Consider the following 20,665-nt stretch of genomic DNA (forward strand, 5'->3'; position numbering starts at 1 on the left):
GAAAACAATAGAATGGCAAAGACTAGAGAATTCTTCAAGAAAATTTAAGATACCGAGGGAACATTTCATGCAAAGATTGGGTACACTTAAGGACAAAAGCAGTATGGACCTAACAGAAGCAGAAAATATTAAGAACAGGTGGCAAGAATACACAGAAGCACTGTACAAAACAGATCTTAATGACCTGGATAACCAACATGGTGTGATCACTTGCCTAGAGCCAAACATCTTGGAGTGTGAAGTCTAGTGGGCCTTAGGAAGCTTATCTACGAACAAAGCTAGTGGAGGTGATGGAATTCTGGCTGAGCCATTTGCAGTCCTAAAAGATGATGCTGTGAAAGTGCTTCACTCAATATGCCAGCAAATTTGGAAAACTCAGCAGTGGCCACAGAACTGGAAAAGGTCAGTTTTCATTCCAATCCCAAAGAAGGGCAATGCCAAAGAATGTTCAAACTACCACACAGTTGCACTTATCTCACATGCTGGCAAGGTAATGCTCAAAATCCTTCAAGCTAGGTTTCAGCAGTATGTGAAAAAAAAACTTCCAGATGTACCAGCTGGTTTTAGAAAAGGCAAGGGAACCAGAGATCAAATTGCCGACATCCACTGGATCATAGAAAAAGCAAGAGAATTCCAGAAAAACATCTGTTTCATTGGCTATGCCAAAGCTTTTGACTGTGTGCATCACAACAAACTGTGGAAAAGTTTCTTAAAAGAGGGGAATACCAGACCACCTTACCTGTCTCCTGTGAAATCTGTATGCAGGTCAAGAAACAACAGTTAGAACTGGTCATGGAACAATGAACTGGTTCAAAATTCAGAAAAGAGTACATGAAGGCTGTATATTGTCACCCTACTCATTATATGCAAAGTGTGGGGCTGGATGAAATGCAAGCTGGAATCAAGATCACCAGGAGAAATACCAGTAACCTCAGATATGCAGATGACACCACCCTTAAGGCAGAAAGTGAAGAGAAAGTAAAGAGCCTCTTGAAGAAAGTGAAAGAGAAGAGCGAAAAGCGGACTTAAAACTCAGCATTCAAAAAATGCAGATCATTGCATCTGGTCCCATCCCTTCATGGCAAATAGATGAGGAAACAACGGAAACAGTGACACATTTTATTTTCTTGGGCTCTAAAATCACTGCGGAAGGTGACTGCAGCCATGTAATTAAAAGACGCTTACTGCTTGGAAGAAAAACTGTGGCAAACCTAGACAGCATATTAAAAAGCAGAGTCATCACTTTGCTGACAAAGGTCGATATAGTCAAGCTATGGTTCTTCCATTAGTGATGTACATATGTGAGAGTTGGACCATAAAGAAGGCTGAGCACTGAAGAATTGATGCTTTTGAACTGTGGTGCTGGAGGAGACTCTTGAGAGTCCCTTGGACAGCAAGTAGATCCAACCAGTCCATCCTAAAGGAAATCAACCCTGAATATATTCAGAAGGACTTATGCTGAAGCTGAAGCTTCAGTACTCTGGCCAGGCCAGCTGATGCAAAGAGCTGATGCATTGGAAAAGACCTTGATGCTGGAAAGATTGAGGGTAGAAGGAGAAAAGGGTGACAGGGGATGAGACAGTTGGATGGCATATTGACTCAATGGCTGTAAGTTTGAGCAAACTGGGAGATAGTGAAGGACAGGGAAGCCTGGTGTGCTGCCGCCCACGGGGTCGCAAAGAGTTGAATAAGACTGAGCAACTGAACAGCAACAATGTAGAGAACAGTTTACAGGATGATCATTTGAACAGGAATGTAATTTGAAAGGCCTAAGTGCTTCTGTCTTCTTAACCTTATTGTGAAAGTGAAAGTCTCTCAGTAGTGCCTGACTCTTTGTGACCCCGTGAACTATACAGTCCATGGAATTCTCCAGGCCAGAACATTGGAGTGTGTGGCCTTTCCTCTTCTCTAGGGGATCGTCCCAACCCAGGAATCGAACCCAGGTCTCCCACATTGCAGGCAGAGTCTTTACCAGCTGAGCCACAAATCCATTTTACTCTTTAGGACTCACTTTTCTTTTGTTGTAAAATGTGTAGGTTTGCATTAATGGCCTTCATGGTTTTTTTTTTTTTTTTTTTTTTTTTTTTTTTAATTTTTTTATTAGTTGGAGGCTAATTACTTCACAACATTTCAGTGGGTTTTGTCATACATTGATATGAATCAGCCATAGATTTACACTTATTCCCCATCCCGATCCCCCCTCCCACCTCCCTCTTCACCCGACTCCTCTGGGTCTTCCCAGTGCACCAGGCCCGAGCACTTGTCTCATGCATCCCACCTGGGCTGGTGATCTGTTTCACCATAGATAGTATACATGCTGTTCTTTTGAAACATCCCACCCTCACCTTCTCCCACAGAGTTCAAAAGTCTGTTCTGTATTTCTGTGTCTCTTTTTCTGTTTTGCATATAGGGTTATCATTACCATCTTTCTAAATTCCATATATATGTGTTAGTATGCTGTAATGTTCTTTATCTTTCTGGCTTACTTCACTCTGTATAATGGGCTCCAGTTTCATCCATCTCATTAGGACTGATTCAAATGAATTCTTTTTGACAGCTGAGTAATATTCCATGGTGTATATGTACCACAGCTTCCTTATCCATTCATCTGCTGATGGGCATCTAGGTCCTTCATGGTTTTTTAAACACCCCAAATTTGTGAGGCTCTAAAAATTCCAGATGAATGATCTCCTGCTTTTGTCCAGAAGTTTTCATTTGTGTTTTCAGATTTATATGGCAATAATAATAATACCTTTCCCTAGTATTAGCAGAATTTAATGCCATATTATGGAGCCCAAATAATTTGAAATATTAATTACACATTTCAGAGAAAAGGTATGGCCTTATTAGAAAATTTTCCACAAGCAGGAATTGTTTTTTCTATCCACAGTGATATAAATTCATGTTAAATATAGAGTTTGTAATTCAGAGGCAGTGATGTGCCTAAACCTTTTTATGGTTACTTGCTGTAACTCACACAATAATCTTGTCAAGTTGGTAGGTTGACATTTCCATCCCAGCAATAGGTGACCAAACAAAAACTCAGGAATTTGGACCTATGTAGATTTGACAGAACCTGGGGAAATTAAAAAGTAAATTGGAGATATTTGTTTCTTTTGCCAAATAGTGCCATAAAACAATGATGGTTTAAAAAATGGATTTTTTCCCCTAAAAGTTATGTCATCATTCTGTATACAAATGTGATCCTAAATTTCATAATCAAATACTGTTAGATTTTAGCATTGCAAATGAGTGAATAAACAAGCCTCCCTTAGTGCCATAGTTTTTGGCTAGATAAAAATGTCATTCAAAGTCGTTTCAAACCAGGGGTAGTTAAAATCCAGCCAACAGTGCTTTTAGTGTTTAAATCAGAGGAAGTCTTAGATTTTGAATTCTGTGACTGTGACCCCTTCTAAACTCAGAAGAGTTGATTTAAGAACTAGTCAGTAGATCTTGCTTATAAGCTTGATAATTTTGAAAATGCTACCTTGTATATTTTGCATATTGGTTTCTAAATTTAGATGTACTTTTTTATTGAAAATTTTTGGGGATTGATTTTGCCAAAGTAGTCTTAAAAAATACTGACATCTGTTAAGCTTTCAAAAATACTTTCTGGGATCATGGAAATGATGTTGCTTTTACTCTATCAGGTGAAGTTGTTCGGCAAATACATATATGTACCTACATGTGTGTATGTACATCACACAGGCCGATCATTTGTCTTCAGTGTTGTTGTAATAAGATTGCTGGCAGTTCACACAAAGCAGTGAGCAAGAGTTTACACAGTTGCTGAACTCCACCCACTCGCATTCTTCAGGTTCTCTAGCCTTTCCTAGAAATTGCCCAGAAGTGCCCTGATCTTTAGTACGTCTTTCTGGTGAGCACCCGTTGCGTCTGCTGGCTGTCAGCCCACCAGGCTGTTCGTGTTCACAGCCCACCAGGCTGTTCGTGTTCACAGCCCCCTCTCTCAGTTACTGGAGGTTATCGTGTGTGCTCTCTGTCCCCACAACATGCTTGTGTGCCTAGTCGTTTGCAGCTCTTAACAGTAGTTAGTACTGGAGCCACAGACCCCCAGCCGCATCTCACGTGTGCCCACACGGTTCCCAGCTGGCTTCCACTGAGCGCGGGGTAAAGCAGGGAAGGACTGGAGACAGAACCAGCTTGGCATCCTCCCTGGAGAGGCTCGCCCTGTAGTTTCTCCATCCCTGACTAGTGCACCTCTCCTTTCTTCTTGCTAGTGCTTCTAGGTTTCAACCTCAGACTTTCACATTTTCTTTACCAGTGTTCAGCTTTCCTCCAGGATCCATAAATGAGCATGTGTTCCATGTCGTTGTCTGTGAATGTCTTATTATGATAGTCCTAAAACAAAGGAGGTTTTGTCCAATGAAACCAGCTGTTTTCGCAGCTAGAAACTTATGGTGACTTACCTCTATATTCCACTAACTTTTTTATTTAACATATATGTTTCTCCATTTTTCCTTTTTTTTTTATCCCCAGTGTATTTGGAGAATTCGTCCATACTAGCCTGGAGAGAGCTTCCTTATTCCTTATATTCACATAGTTCTGCACTTATGTGTTTATAAGAATTTATTTAATCAGTCCTCCTCTTAGAGGACATTTGAGTTATTTTTAGTCTTGCTGATTGGTAATAAGATAAATTCACCAAGTAAAGAAAAATTCTGATGAGCAAGCAGAATTTTTATTTAATTAATTTTTTTTTTTAAGTGAAAGGTTTATTTAGGGAGATACATACTCCATAGATGGGGCTTCCCTGATGACTAAGTGGTCAAGAATCTGCCTGCAGTGCAGGAGATGTGGGTTCAGTCCCTGGGTCAGGAAGATCATCTGGAGGAGGAAATGACAACCCACTCCAGTATTCTTGCCTAGAAAGTCCCATGGGCAGAGAAGCCTCGTGGGCTACAGTTCATGGCGCTGCAGAGTCGGACACGACTGAGCACACATGCACACACCCTTCATAGACAGATACACTGGCTGACGCAGACGGTGCGAGCGTGCTAACGAAACTTGTATAATGTTGGAGTTTATTATGAGTTATTATAAATATATTATCAGCTTCCCAAATAGACTAAATGTCCTGTAAGTTCTTTATTTGAATCTATTTTAATGGACATGTTTATGTAAATTGGCGGTAGATAAATAATGATAATTGTATTATATAACGAAAATGTCATAGATTGTGTCCTGAATTTCAAACTGGGCTGAACTTGCTAATTGCTAAGTCTCAATTAGTGCCTCAGTGTATTTTTAAATTTTATTGAGATATTATTGACATGCAGTAAGTTACATATATTTGAAGTGTACAGTTTTATAAGTTTTGATATGGGTGTACGCCTGTGAAACCATCACCACAGTCAAGATAGTTAACATTTCCATCATTCTCAAAAGATTCTATTTGCCCCTGACCTCTGATCTACTTTGTGTCACTGTAGATTAACTTGAATTTTCCAGAGCTTTATATGGTAGGTCCTTCTTTTATCTAGCTCTTCTAACTCAGCATAACTATTCTGAGATTCATCCATCTTGAGGCATATGCTAATAGTTCATTACTTTCTGTTGCCGAATAGCATTGAGCTGTATTGATATACACAATTTGTTTATCCACTCACCTGTTGATAGAGTTTGAGGGATTTTTTTTTTTTATTTGTTACAAATAAAGCTGCTTTGAAGGTATGTCTACAAGTCTTTGTATGAACATATGCTTTCCTTTCTCTTGGGTAAATATCTGGTGGCAGAATGGTCGGACCATATGGTAGGTGTATGTTTCACTTTTTAAGAAACTGCCAACTGTTTCCAAACTGGTTCTACCATTATACATTCCCACCAACAGGACCTGAGAATTCCAGTTTTTTCCACATCCTACCAGTGTTTGGTATGATTAGTGTTTTCTCATCTTAAACATTCTAATAGATAGTATCTCACTGTAGCTTTGATTTATGTTTCTGAGATAACTGATGATGTTGAGCATCTTTTCATTGCTCCTAGGGAGTCTTTATATCCTTTGGGAAATGTCTTTTCAAATGTTTTTGGTAATCTTTCTTACTAGATAGTTTCTTGCTCTTGAGTTTTGAGAGCTCTTTATATGTTCTGAACACAAATCCTCAATCTCTGGCTTTATTTTCACTCTTATGAGTGTTTTTAGAGAACAGAGGTTTAAAATTTTGATGATATCCAGTGTATCAATTTATTCTTTTATGGATTTTGGTTTTGGTGATATGTCGAAAAAAATCTATATCTCAGTGTCACATAGATTTTCTCCTATCTTCTAAAAGTTTTGTTGTTCATTCACCAAGTCTTCTCCGGCTCTTTGTGATCCCATGAACTGTAGCATGCCAGGTTCCTCTGTCCTTCACTGTCTCCCAGAGTTTGCTTAAGTTCCTGTCCACTGAGTAGGTGATGCTAGCTAGCCATCTTATCCTCTGTCTCCCCCTTCTCCTTTTGCCTTCAGTCATTTCCTAGTGTCAAAGTCTTTTCCAGTGAGTCAGCTCTTCGCATCAGGTGACTAGAGTATTGGATCCCCAGCTTCAACATCAGTCCTTCCAATGAATATTCAGAGTTGATTTCCTTTAAGGTTGCCTAGGTTGATCTCCTTGCAGTCCAAGGGACTCTCAAGAGTCTACTCCAGCACCAGAGTTTGAAAGCATCAATTCTTCAGCGTTCAGCCTTCTTTATGGGCCAGCTCTCAAACATCTGTACATAACTATTGGAAAAACCATAGCTTGACTTTATGAACCTTTGTTGGCAAAGGAATGTGTTTGCTTTTTCATATGCTGTCTAGTTTTGTCATAGCTTTCCTTCCAAGGAGCAAACATTTTTAATTTCATGGCTGCAGTCACGATCTGCAGTGATTTTTGGAGCCCAAGAAAATAAAATGTCACTGTTGCCATTTTTTCACCTATTGTTTGCCATGAAGTGATGGGACTGGATGCCATGATCTTCGTTTTTGAGTGTTGAGTTTTAAGCCAGCTTTTTCATCTCCTCTTTCACGCTCATCAAGAGGCTCTTGAGTTCCTCTTCACTTTCTGCCATGAGAGTGGTATCGTGTGCATATTTGAGGTTATTGATATTTTTCCCAGCAATCTTGATTCCAGTTTGTGCTTCATCCAGCCCAGCATTTTGTGTGATGTACTCTACATATAAGTTAAATAAGCAGAGTGAAAATATACAGTCTTGTTGTACTCCTTTCCCAGTTTTGAACCAGTCAGTTGTTCTGTGTCTGTTTGTAACTGTTGCTTCTTGACCTGCGAACACGTTTCTCAGGAGACAGGTAAGGTGGTCTGGTATTCTCATCTCTGTAAGCATTTTCCACGGTTTGTTGTGATCCACACAGTCAGAGTCTTTAGTGTAGTCAGTGAAGCAGAAGTAGATAAATTTTACTTTTAGATCTATAGTCTGAGTTGCATGTGATACAGGGTATACATCAAAGTTCATTTTTTAATATATGGATATATCCAGTTGTTAACATATTTGTTGAAAATGGGAGTTCGCCTAGTGGTTTTGGATTCTGGACTTTCACTGACATGGCCTAGGTTCATTCAGTCCCTCATCAGGAACCACACAGCATGGGTTCCCTCCTCCCCCAAAAAATCTTGAAAATTCTATGCTTTCTTCACTGAATTGCCTTTGCATTTTTATCAAAAGTCAATTGTACCTATATGTGTGAATCTAGTTATGGACTCTGTTATGTTCCATTGATGTATTTGTCTAGCTAAACACCAATACCACACTGTTTGAAGAGTTATAACTGATAGAAGAATTATATGTCTTGAAATTACCAACTTTTTTCTCCTTCAAAATTATTTTGGCTAGTCTAGGTCCATTGCATTTCTACGTGAATTTTAGAATCAGCTTGTCAGTTTCTTGAGGAAGAAAGAAATCAGGCTTTTGTTAATCTATAGATCAGCTTGGCAAAAATTAAAATTTTAGCAGTACTGAGTCCCCTTACCTTTGAGCAAGTTATATATTTCTCTATTTAGGTCATTTTTAATTTCCCTCAGAAAATTTTTAAATTCCGCTTTTACATTTTTTTTTTCAGATTTGTCCATATCTTACACATTTTGTTCCTACTATAAATGTTTAATTTCAAAACAGGATAATTATTTCCCACTCCTGAGATAATTTTTCCTGAGTACTTTACCCAAGGCTCTGGGAGTGGTAGGCTTTTCCAGCCTGGCTGGTAGGAACAGTGCATAGTTCCCTGTGTGTGAACTGAGTACTGTTACCTCTGATTCATGCATTCGTTGGTGGTGATATGCAGTGCTGTCTAAGTCACCTCGTCGTGTCCAACTCTGACCCCATGGACTGTAGCCCCCCAGCCTCCACTGTCCGTGGGGTTAAGCAAGAATACTGGAGTGGGTTGCCATTTCCTTATCACCTCCAAATTGTGTTTTTTGTTGGGATGCATGTGTGTATGTGAAAAATCTTTCATATTACAATGATTCGTGGCCCTCCCAAGAGCCAAAGAACATAAATTAGGTACACAGTCATTAAAATTTCCTCAAGGCAATTAGGAAAGCGTAGTCTAAAAAGTCTCTTGGGTTCAAGTGATAAAGAAGAAAAGATTGAAAAGCACAGCTTTAATCATTTTGGGTGGTTCTTTTCACAAGTCTCCACTCGTGAAAAGTCCCTTGCACATGTGCTGCTCAGTTCTCTCTGTTCTTAGCACAAAGGGATATTCTGCAGGTCTCTAGGCTTCTCTCTTTGTATCATCTCTCCACTCTGACACTCTGCCCTGAGAACTCTTATCCTGGTTTTCTCCCCCAGACTCCCAGCTCTGTCTCTTCAGCTCAGGGAAATATGCCTATTAAAAATATACTTAACTTTATAAAAGCCATTAAGAAGCATTTTATTGATTGAAACAGCTAACATTCCAATGAATGTTTTCACACTTGCACCTTACATATTTTGTGAAATGGCAATTTTCTATTATAGTCCAGCAATCTTTTTGAAAAAGAAATTCTCTACATTAGTTTTCAAAACAATTGTGTTGTATCTGATAATTAAAATTGCCCATTCATAGATGGCATCACCTTTGCTTCCTCTTACTCTTATTGATATGGAATTTTGGTGTTTTTATTCCTTTTTTTTTTTTTTTTTTTATGAAAAGCAAGTAAGCCTTAGCCTAGTACTATCTGATTGCTGCTAAATGCATACACCTGAGGAGAGTCAATTCCGTGTTTAGGATGCTCTGTGGACTTGTTGTTTTAATATTATTACTAATAGAGCAATATGTAGATTACAACATGAATTAAAACTGGATTCAAAACTTCTTAAATAGAATTTGCTCCAGGGCAAGGATCAAGCCTTCCATTGTGTAAGATAGCGCTGGAAAGGGATTTTGGAGGTATAGTAGTTATGTCATTCAGCTGAGACCCCTGGAGTTTATTTGATGTGGTCACTTCCATTTAGCAGAGATAGCTTAAGAGCCTCATTTTCTTAATGTCCAGTTCTGTTTTCTGTCTGTGTTGTCCCCCCTGGCTTGTCACCCCTGTTTCTGCCCAGTGACTTAGATTAGAACAGATTTCTTAGTTTTTCTCTTGTAGCTGTAAGTATGTAAGCCCTTAGTAAATATTTGATAGTCTAACTTGATATAATTTGGTATATTGGTTCATTCTCTTAACAAAAACGTGCTATTAACTATGCTGGGCACTGGGGAGACCAGTCATACATACTTTTCCCCATGTCGTTAATGCTCTTTCTTGACTCTGGGTATCAGTTGTGCCCACATTGCTTCCAGCTCTCTTCATCTCGTCTTCCATTTCTGTTCATTCTACAAGTTGCAGCTTATGGCAGTCAGAGCTCTTCCAGTGGTCCACAGAGTCCTCACTTCCTGTTGTACATATCCTGTAGAATCCCCTGTACTGTAAATATGATAGGATGGCACTCCTGTGAGTTTATGACATCTAGCACAGTTCACTTTCCAAAAGTGAGAATAGCTGGGGGGGCCTGACCTGATGACATGAGCTGTTTAAACCTCAATCTAGAGTCAGAAACACAGGGAGTAAGGAATGGAATATGAGGCAGATTATCTGCTGTTGATTTTGAAGATGGAGGGGCCACAGGTCAACAATTGTCTATGGGAGCAAAAGGAAGGAACCTTCCAGTTGATAGTCAGAAAGGAATATTGGAACTTCAGTCTCACAACCACAGGAACCAGATTTTGCCTGCATGAGCCTTGGAAGTGAATTCTTCCTTAGTTGGGCTTCCTTTTGTGAGCACAGCCCACTGACACCTTGGTTCCAGCTTTACAAGCTACCCTGAGCAGAGAACCCAGCCAACACCATACCTGGATTTCTACCCTACAGAACTCTAACTAACAGATGATTACTGCTTTAAGCTGCTGTACTTATGGGCATTTCTTACACAGCTAAACAAAATTAATACAAGATTTAAGTATCTCTTTTTATGGAGCACCTTTCCTGGTCCCCTAGGTGGTATTATATCACCCTAATTAGATGGCTATATTACTTCGAACTTCTTTGTAACTCTCATCTTAATTCAGTTGTGTCATGTTCAGTAACTCTCTGGAGATAGACACCCTATTTGAATTATCTGTATTTAGACCCATATAGCCATCCTTCATCGGTGGAGTATTGGTTCTAGGAACTCCCCATTGTTACCCTATCTCATCTGCCAGATAGCCAAAATCTGTGGATGCTCAACAAGACACTTGTATGAAACAGTATACCCATATATACAAAAATATACTTTTGTATAACCCATACACATTCTCCCATCCTCCCATATACTTTAAATCATCTCTAGATGACTTATAATATCTAATACAGCATAAATACTATGTAAATAGTTGTAAATACAATGTAAATGCTATATATAGCTGCTGGCCTGGGACAAATTCAAATTTTGATTTGGGGAACTTTCTGAAATTTTTTTCTCAAGTATTTATGATCCATGTATACAAAGGACTTACTATAAGTTCAATTCTGTTCAGATGCTCAGTCATGTCCGACTCTTTGTGACCCCATGGACTGCAGCACACCAGGCATCCCTGTCCATCACCAAGTCCTGGAGCTTGCTCAGACTCATGCCCATCGAGTCAGTGATTCCATCCAACCATCTCATCCTCTGTCATCCCCTTCTCCCACCTTCAGTTTTTCCCAGCATCAGGGTCTTTTCAGTTGAGTCAGTTCTTTGCATCAGGTGGCCAAAGTATTGGAGTTTCAGCTTCAGCATCAGTCCTTCTGATGAAAATTAAGGACTGATTTCCTTTAGGATTGACTGATTTGAAATCCTTGCAGTCCAAGGGACTCTCAAGAGTCTTCTCCAACACCACAGTTCAAAAGCATCAGTTTTCTGATGCTTTCTTTATGATCCAACTCTCACATCCATACATGACTACTGGAAAAACCATAGCTTTGACTAGATGGACCTTTGTCAGCAAAGTAATGTCTCTGCTTTTTAATATGCTGTCTAGGTTGGTCATAGCTTTTCTTCTAAGGAGCAAGCGTCTTTTAATTTCATGGCTGCAGTCACCACCTGCAGTGATTTTGGAGCCCAAGAAAATAAAATCTGTCACTCTTTCCATTTTTTCACCTTCTGTTTGTCATGAAGTGATGGGATCAGATGCCATGATCTTTGTTTTTTGAGTGCTGAGTTTTAAGCAAGCTTTTTCACTTTCCTCTTTTACTCTCCTCTTTCATTATCATCAAGACACTCTTTAGTTCTTGTATTTCCGTCAGTTCTTGCTTAGACAATTCAAATCACTTTAACATAGGAAGGGTGAATTCTTTAAAAAAAAGGGGGGTTGGGACCAAAACCAAAAAATACGTGCACTTGAAATGCAGGCAAGCAAAGGCTCTTACGAAAAATAATCTTATCGTATGCACCATTCTGCTAAAGGTCTGTCAAGAATACTGACTTTAAAAGGGACGGCTGGAGGTGGACTTGTTCTACCTTGTTCTCTGCCAAAGGTACTTAATCCGCTGTTCCCTCAATGCTGAGGAATGGACGTTGGTTCTTAAGGAAGGCATTTAATTAAGTTTTTAGCATTTGCATTTCCCTGACAATCCTCAAAAGCCAAACTTTACTATTGAATGACAAGTCTAACTCATAATCAGTAAATAAAAATAAAGTTTGCAGGATTGCTGAGCAAAGTTTAAAAGCAGCACAGGAAACAATAGAAAGGCCACAGGTGAAGAGGGGATTCAGGGATGTTATTCTCTGTTAAGAACTGCCTAATAAAGCCAAGAACTGTGTGATAAAACCATTTTTTGATAATATGGGGTTCAGTTTTCATTCAGGTCATGCTGCCAGAACAGCACACAAAAACAAGTCTAGCTGCCTAATACATTGGTAATTTTGTATAAACCGAAGAACCTGTACTAGCCAGAGTCAGATTTGGGGTAGGAAACTTCTGATGTCACATCCCATCCCAAATCATGTTCACAAATGGAATATTTTAGCTGATAATTTTAGAATATTTACTGTGAAAGTGAGTGATTTGAGTCAATTAAACAAATACACATTTTCATTAAATTACAATGATAAAACCTTGAGATATTTTTTCATATCTTAGTATAATTACTTTTTGAGGAAAACATGTAAATTACATAAATATTTTATTAATGTATCATTTTTTCCCTCAGTTTTTCTAGAGACTCAGTGATTTGAATATTTCTTACCCAAGTGATAATGAAGCATGTTCTCTTGTACAAGCTCAAAAAATATTTATTCATTTTAGAATATATTTGTCTTTGTATATAAGAAAACAGTTACAAAATGCTGTATGTCAAGTTTTTATCATTAGTTTAGAAGATAGATATGTACAGTGAGGATTTGGGGATTTTGTTTACATAGAAACTGTATTACATTAAATCGTTTATTTGAGTTTTTTCAGATGGCCTTGCGCAAATTTCTGGTAATAAAATTTCTATTTTTATTCTTAATTCCCTTGTAGATCCAAATGATAGTTGGGGGAAAGGCATGGGTGTAAGGGTGAGTAGCTTTCTTTTCCAATACTCAGGTGACTTTCATTTTCATTTCAAACATTAGTTCAGGAGAATGAAACTTGACAAACCAACAAAGGAAGCTACTTTTCTTAAGCTGAAATATCATTTCAGAGTCTGTGTCTTCTGCCAATTTTTTGATGTACGTTTCATCTTAGTTCAAATGTGTTTTAATTGATATTTTGAAAGAATGTTGAAGCACTCGTATCTGAATTTTTCTCCTCCTTTTTATCTTTTTAAAATTATGAAATATAGCTCACTTAAAACATGTAAATAAGTAGAGAATATGATGAATCATTTAAATGTAACCTCTACCCAGATCAAGAAACAGAACATGCTGGCACCTCACAAGGGCCCTTTGTGCCCCCTTTGTGATTAGAACTATTTCCTCCCACACCACAGTGTAACCAGTAGCCTGACTTTTATTATAGTCTCTTTCTTAGTGTTCTTTTATAATTTTGCCACCTAATTATTCTTTCCTAAGCAATATAATTTAATTTTGCATGTTTAATTAAATGAGTCATACAACATGTATTCTTCTGGATCTGGGTTCTTTTGCAGAAACTGTCTCATTTTAAAAGTTTGCCTGTAAAAAAAAAAATAGATAAAAGTTTGCCTGTGTTCTTTGTTGCTAAAGATTGTTCATATCTCCCACTGAGTGCTTGCCCCACAGTTGATCCGTATTCTCCTGTTGGGGGATAGTTGGGTTACTTCCAGTTTTTGCCTTTTGTAAACAATGCAGCTTTCATAAGCTTGTCTTCTGTTGCCCATAACCATGCATTTCTATAAGGTATATATGTAGGTGTAGAATTCCTGATATTTAAGGCTATGCATATATTCACCTCAGTAGAGAATGCCATATTCTTAAACAGTCTACATTCCCATCAGCACTGTGTGAGAATTCTTGTTGGTCCACATCGTTGAACCATGTTCTTGGTTTTTGTCATACTTCCTTATTTAGCCATTCTGTGGTATGTGGTAGTATCTTATTATTTACAAAGTTGGAGAGGTGTTTTGTTTTGTTTTGTTTTGTTTTTAGTACTAGTGTCAGGTACCTTTTTATATGTTCATTGGACATATGTATAGCCTCTTGGGGCTTCCCAGGTGGCTCAGTGGTAAAGAACCCACCTGCCTATTATGCAGGGGATGCAGATTTAATCCCTGGCTCAGGAAGATGGCCTGGAGAAGGAAATGGCAACCCTCTGCAGTATTCCTGCCTGGGAAATCCCATGGACAGAGGAGCACACACACATAGATAAAGTGCCTGTTAAACACTTCGCTGTTCTTCTTTTTACTTCTCTCTTTCCTTACTAATCTGTGGTAGTCCTTTATATATTCTGGATATGAACCCTTCATGAACCATGTGTTTTACAGATACCATTTCCCATTCCAGTGTGCCTTTTCATTCTTTATTGTGTCATTGAACATGAGGTCTTAATTTTAATGTAGTCAAGTTTTTCAGCATTTTCCGTTATTGTTAATGATTTTGAGTTTTTGTTTACTCAAGAAGTCTTTCCTTAACCTAAGTCACAAAGGTAATATATTTGTTTCTGATAGCTTTATCATTATACTCTTTAAATTTAGCTTTATGATACACTTGTAGTTAAATTAGGCATGTAACTTAAGTTAGTGGATTTTTTTCTTTTCCAGATGGATACTACATTGTCCCAACACAATTTAATTACCCCTATTTTGTTGGACTCTTTTCTTATTTTTGAATTTTGAAAGTACTTTATATATTGCAAATGCAGGTTCTCTGTCAGATGTGTGATCTACAGATGTTTTCTGCCAGTGTATGTCTTGTCTTTTATCCTCTTAACTGATATCTTCCTTTAAAAAAAAGTTTTTTCATTTTGATCAAGTTTAATATATCGGTGTCATGGACTGTGCTTTTGGTTTCATATCCAAGAACTCTTTGCCTAACCTACATGTTTTCTCATGTCTTTTTTCCTAGAAGTTTTAAAACATTGGATATGGCAGTTAGGTCTATGATGTTTTTGAGTTAATATTTGTGTTAGGTATTAAGTATAGATTGATGTTAATGTTTTTGGCACACAAATATCCAGAAGCATTTGTTGAAAAGATTATATATCCATTCAATTGATTTTGTACTTTTGCCAAAAATCAGTTGATAATATTCATGTGAATTGATTTCTGAACTCTTTATTCAGCTTATGGCTCTCCCTTTTGATACCATAGTGCCTTGATTATTGCAGCATTGTAGTAATCCTTGAAATCACACAGTGTGAGGCTCCCAGCTATGTTCTGTTCTATCAAAATTGCTTTGACTATTTTAACGTCTTTGCCTTTCCTCATAAATTCGAGGTGGTTATATCTACTATAAGTCCTGCTGGGATTTTGATTAGGCTTGCATTGAATATTGATCAATAGATCAAATTAATATGTTAGCAATAATTAGTCTTCCAGTCTACAAGTGTGGTTTCTTTCTCTATTTAGGTTGTCTGTATTTCTTTCATGTTTTGTGGTTTTCACCATACAAATCTTGCAAAATTTTTGTCAGATTCATATCTAAGCATTTGTATTTTCTTTTTCTTTCATTCTTTCATATTGTAAATGTACAGTTTTTAAAAAATATATTTTACTTGTAGTTGTTAATTGCTGGTATTTAGAAATACAGTTGCTTTTTGTGTGTTAACTTTGCATTCAGCAATTTTTCTAAACTCATTCTAGGATTTTTTTTTTAAAGATTCCTTGAGATTTTCTCTATAGATAATACTCCCATCTGTGAATAGAGACAGTTTAATTTCTTCTTTCCTAATCTATATGCCTTTTATTTCTTTTCCTTGACTTATTTTGCAAACTAGAACTTCAGTATGAGAATGAATAGAAGTGATGAAAGTAGACAGACTTGCCCTTTTCCTGATCTCAGAAGGAAAGCTTTCAGTCTTTTACCATTAAATAGGATATTAGCTGTAATTTTCATCAATACTCTTTATCAAGTTATAGAAGTTCCTTTTTATTCTAGTGTGCTGAGGGTTTTTTTAAATCATGAAAAAATACTTTTTAAAAAATGTGATAATCATGATTTTTTTTTCTTATTTAGTCTAAAATATGTTGAATTATGTTGGTTCTGTTTGAATGAGACATGTGATCCCAAAATAAACCCCGCTTGTTTGTGACATAGTATTCCTCTAACGCACTGCAGGATTCAGTCTGCTATATATATTTAGTTGAGGGTACTTATGTCTATGTTTCTAAGTGGTATTAATCTGTAGTTTTCTTGTAATATCTTTGCCTGTTTTGAGTATCAGGATAATAACATATTAGCTTCATAAATTGGAAAGCGTTCCCTCCTCTTCTGCTTACTAGATGATGTTCAAATTTGTGTCATTTCTTCCTTAAATGTTTAGTAGAATTTGCCATTGAAACTGCCTGTGTTTCAAGTTTTCTTTCTTAGGATGTGTTTTTACCTATGAATTCCACTGTTTAAAATAAATGTAAGACTATTTGGGTTACTGTTTTTTTGTTTATTTGTTTTCCTTTGAGTAATTTGTATGTCTCTTAGGAAGTGGTTCTTTTATTCAGATTGTGGGATTTTTTTTTTTTTAAAGTTTATTTCTTTATTATTGGCTGTACTAGGTGTCTGTTGCTGTGTGGACTTTTCTGTACTTGGGGAGCTCCCCCTTACAGCCCGTGGCCTTCTCATTGCTGTGGCTTCTCTTACTGCCAGCCGGGCTCTGGGTGCATGGGCTTCAGCGTTGTGGCTCTCAGGCTCTAGAGCGCAGGTCACCAGCTGTGGCACATGAGCTTCCTTGCTCCGTGACATGTGGGGGCGTCCCCACTCAGGGGTCGAACCCTCGTCTCCTGCATTGGCAGGTGGATTCTTTACCACTGAGCCACCAAGGGTGCTCCCAAATTGTGGGATTTTTGTGCATAAAATTTTTCATAGTATTCCTTTGATCTTTTTGATGTCTTAAGGTACTGATAATCCCCTGTTTGGCTCCTGATGCAAGCTTCTGTCTTCTTTTGTAACTCTTGTTAGAGGATTATCAGTTTTAATGATTTTTTTCAAAGAAGCAGCTTTAGGATTCATTAAATTTCTCTATTTTTCTGTTTGCACCTTCATTAATTTCTATTCTTTATCATTTCTATTCTTCAGCTTGTTTGTGGTTATTTTATTCTTTTTCAGATTTAACTGTAACAGCTTATTACAGAGTCTTGAGTGTAGTACTCTGTGCTCTGTAGTGGGTCCTCGTTAGTTACCTGTTTTATGTATGGTAACGTGGACCTGCTCACCCCAGACTCCTGATGTGTCCCTCCCTCCGTTTACCCTTTTGGTAACCATAGGTTGTGAGAACTTCTTTTGTGCAAGAAACATTTAATATTTAAATTGTCCTCTGAATACTGCTTTAATTTCCATATCACAATTTTGATATATTTTCATTTTCATTCAATTCAAAATACTTTCTAGTGTCCTTTGAGATTTCCTCTTTACATGGGATATTTAGAATTAGTTTTCTTCTTTTATTCAATATGCTTTACTATTAGAGAATATACTTTCATTTTCAAATACTTGGGGATTTTCCAAATGTCTTTCTGTTACTGATTTCTGGTTTAGTTCTGTCATGGCCAGAGTACATCCTTTGTATGATTTCATTTTATTTTATTGTGTTAAGTTACAGTTTTTGGCCCAGAATATGATCTACATTGCTGAATGTGTTAAGTGCAGTTAAAAATAATGTATATTCTTTTGTTCTTAGGTAGAATGTTCTGTAACATTCTGAAAATACTGGGTTTAATTGATTAATAGCATTGTTTAGGTCATCTGTATCTTTGCTAATTTTTCTATTTACTTGTTCTTTTGGGTGCCTGTCCTTTTTGATACTGGGAGAGACATGCTAAAGTTTTTCTCTAATTGTGGATTATCTGTCTTTCCCTTCCTAATAAAATCAGTTTCACTTCCATGTACTTTGAAGCTGTTATTAGGTATAAATACATTAATGTTGTCAATGGCTTTTTGTTTTTGTTTTGTTTTTTCATGAATTGACCCTATTGTATTCAGATCATTACATTTAATATATTTATTGATTTGGCTGGATTCTGTTAATTTTGTCCATCCCTTTTAATTTTTGCTCCTTTGTTCCCTCTTTTCTTCTTTTGGATTATTTGGATATACTATTTTTGCATACCTAATGGCATTTTGACCATATCTTTATTATTTTCTTAGTAGTTGTTCTAGGGATTGTAATGTAAATATATATCTTTTCACAGTCAATTTTACCACTTAAAGTTTAAAAAAATCCAAAAGTCCTTACTCTCCACTCTGTGTGTTAGATTTGCCATGTAATATATGTAGTACACTGAATTCCTTCCCAGATAACATTAAAATTTTTTGCTTTCAATAAATCCTGCTTCCTTCATATTTGAAGATCTGTTTCCCTTCTGGTAGCATTTCCCTTCAGCCTGAAAAAAACTTCATTTAGCATTTCTTATAGAGCAAGTCAGCTGGGAATTAATTTCCTTTAGTTCTCTTTTATCTGAGAATGTTTTTATTTTGCCTTCATTTCTAAAGGACACTTTCATGTCATACAGAATTCTTGTTTGACAGGTTTTTTATATTTTTGTTTTTTTTTTTTTCAGCCTTTTGGCCTCCCTGGTTTCTGATAAGAAATCCAAGTATTTGAGTATTTCTTTTATATGTAACTTGTCTTTAAAAGCAGCCTGAGAAAAACAATTTTTCTTTATCATTGAGTTTAACAGTTTGATAATGGTGTGTCTCGGCATGGTTTTCTTTCCATTTATCCTATTTGTTGTTCACTAAACATATTGAATGTATAAATGTATGTCTTTACCAAAAATTGCGAAATCTCCAACTGTTATTTCTTCAGAATTTTTTTCTTTTCTTAGTTTCTTTCTCCTCTCCTTCTAGGACTCCAGTGACACAAATGTTAATTTTTTTATATTGTCCCAAATTGATATTGTACTAAATACAGATAATTTATGCTGAAAATCTTACTGAATACAAGGATAATTTCTTTAAAGGTATTGACAACTCTTGTTATGTAACTGGGGGAAGTCTTCCTTTTGGTTCAGCTGCCGAATGGAAAAAAATATTAATTATATAAATCACTTAAAGAATAACATAAAATCACTTAAAAAGTAAAATGCTGCTGCATAAACTTGACTAAAGTACATTTTCATAAACCCATTTAATAAAGTTGATCATTTTGTTTCCCACACCTGAAAGAGGTTTCTGTGTGTAATATATTTACAGAACCACATTGATTCCTACCTACCACAGAAAGCCATATTTGTATTTACTCACTGTGTTAGAGTTCAAGCATAGGATTTTAGAGATAAGATCAAATCTTTCTAGTGTATCTAATGATTTTAACTGGTATATTTCAAATCAGGATGAAGACACCCCCCCCATTGTAGCTGTGAAATCTGATTCTTACTTGATTTTTTTAGTCCTGTTCTAAATTAATGTTTAAGGTTATATATAATACATGTAATTTGCTGGTGGAGCATATTTAGATTATCTATTAATTGAGAATATATGTGATTTAATAGTTAAATATCATGACCTTACGACATATGCATATATTTGTGACTAGATTTCTTTTTCTCAAGCTGCTGATAATATAAAATGTTATCTTGTGCTGAAGATTAATATTTATAGTTAAGTGAGGGCATATTTGAGTAGCCTTATCTAAAGTATTTGTTTATAAATGGAGACTGTTCAAAATAAGCTTCACCAAGAAATATGAATTGTTGTGTGTAGCTTCCATGTTTGAAAGTGCAAGTCGCTCAGTCGTGTCTGACTCTTTGCCGTGCCATGGACTATACAGTCCGTGAAATTCTCCAGGCCAGGATGCTGGAGTGGGTAGCCATCCCCTTCTCCAGGGGATCTTCCCAACTGAGGGGTCGAATCCAGGTCTCCCGCATTGCAGGCGGGTTTTCTACCAACTGAGCCGCCAGGAGAACCCCTTCCTTGTTTACTAACTATAAAAACTGTTAATAATTTTAATGAATGTCTTAATAAACGTTAATTTAATAAATTTTAATAAATGTTAATGTAACTCTCAGTTACATGTATTTTCTAGTAGGCAATGTGATATTTTGTGTTTAAATTATCTTAGGATTGAGTCTCCTCTTTCGTGTGATTCTTTTCTAAGCACTGAAAACGTCTCTTATTCCTGGACTCTGTACTGTGAGTTTCACTTCATAATTGTAATTACCACAGATAGAGGGCTCTAAAAAGAAGGTTAAGGTTGTCATGCTATATGGAAATTTTTTCTAAAGTGGGGCCATATTTCTACAGTTATGGGATAGTAATGAGTCCTTTGTTACTGCTTTAAAAAATTATATATTTATTTATTTTTGGCTCGCTGGGTCTTCGTTGCCATTTGGGCTTTTCTCCACTTGTGGTGAGCAGGGGCTACTCTTGGTTGTGGCGCATGAGCTTCTCATTGTGGTGGCTTCTCTTGTTTCAGAGCACAGACTCTAAGTGTTCACGCTTCAGTACTTGTGGCCCTCGGGCTTAAGTTGCTCCATGTCATGTGGAATCTTCCTGGACCAGGGGTCAAGCCCATGTACCCTGCCTTCGCAGGCAGATTCTTTCCTACCGTACCACCAGGGAAGTCCACTGCTTTGATTTTTAAAATATATTATTTTCTAAAATCCAAATATGTGCAGATATTTACAGCTAAACACATGAA

General features: G+C 36.9%; 1 protein-coding gene across 4 annotated transcripts in view; it reads left to right on the forward strand.

Moving 5' to 3' along the window:
- ANKRD28 (ankyrin repeat domain 28) overlaps nt 1–20,665 on the forward strand; it is a 198,333-nt gene that overhangs the window by 82,165 nt on the left and 95,503 nt on the right. The window contains exon 2 of one of the 4 annotated variants that reach the window (XM_043875391.1): nt 12,935–12,972. The exons of the other annotated variants lie outside the window; for them this stretch is intronic. Within the exon in view, the coding sequence (XP_043731326.1) occupies nt 12,961–12,972 (12 nt within the window). The 5' untranslated portion in view covers nt 12,935–12,960. The remainder of the gene's footprint in view (nt 1–12,934; nt 12,973–20,665) is intronic. 4 annotated transcript variants of the gene reach the window in all.

Source organism: Cervus elaphus, chromosome 19 (assembly GCF_910594005.1).
Source record: "Cervus elaphus chromosome 19, mCerEla1.1, whole genome shotgun sequence".
Taxonomy (NCBI): domain Eukaryota; kingdom Metazoa; phylum Chordata; class Mammalia; order Artiodactyla; family Cervidae; genus Cervus; species Cervus elaphus.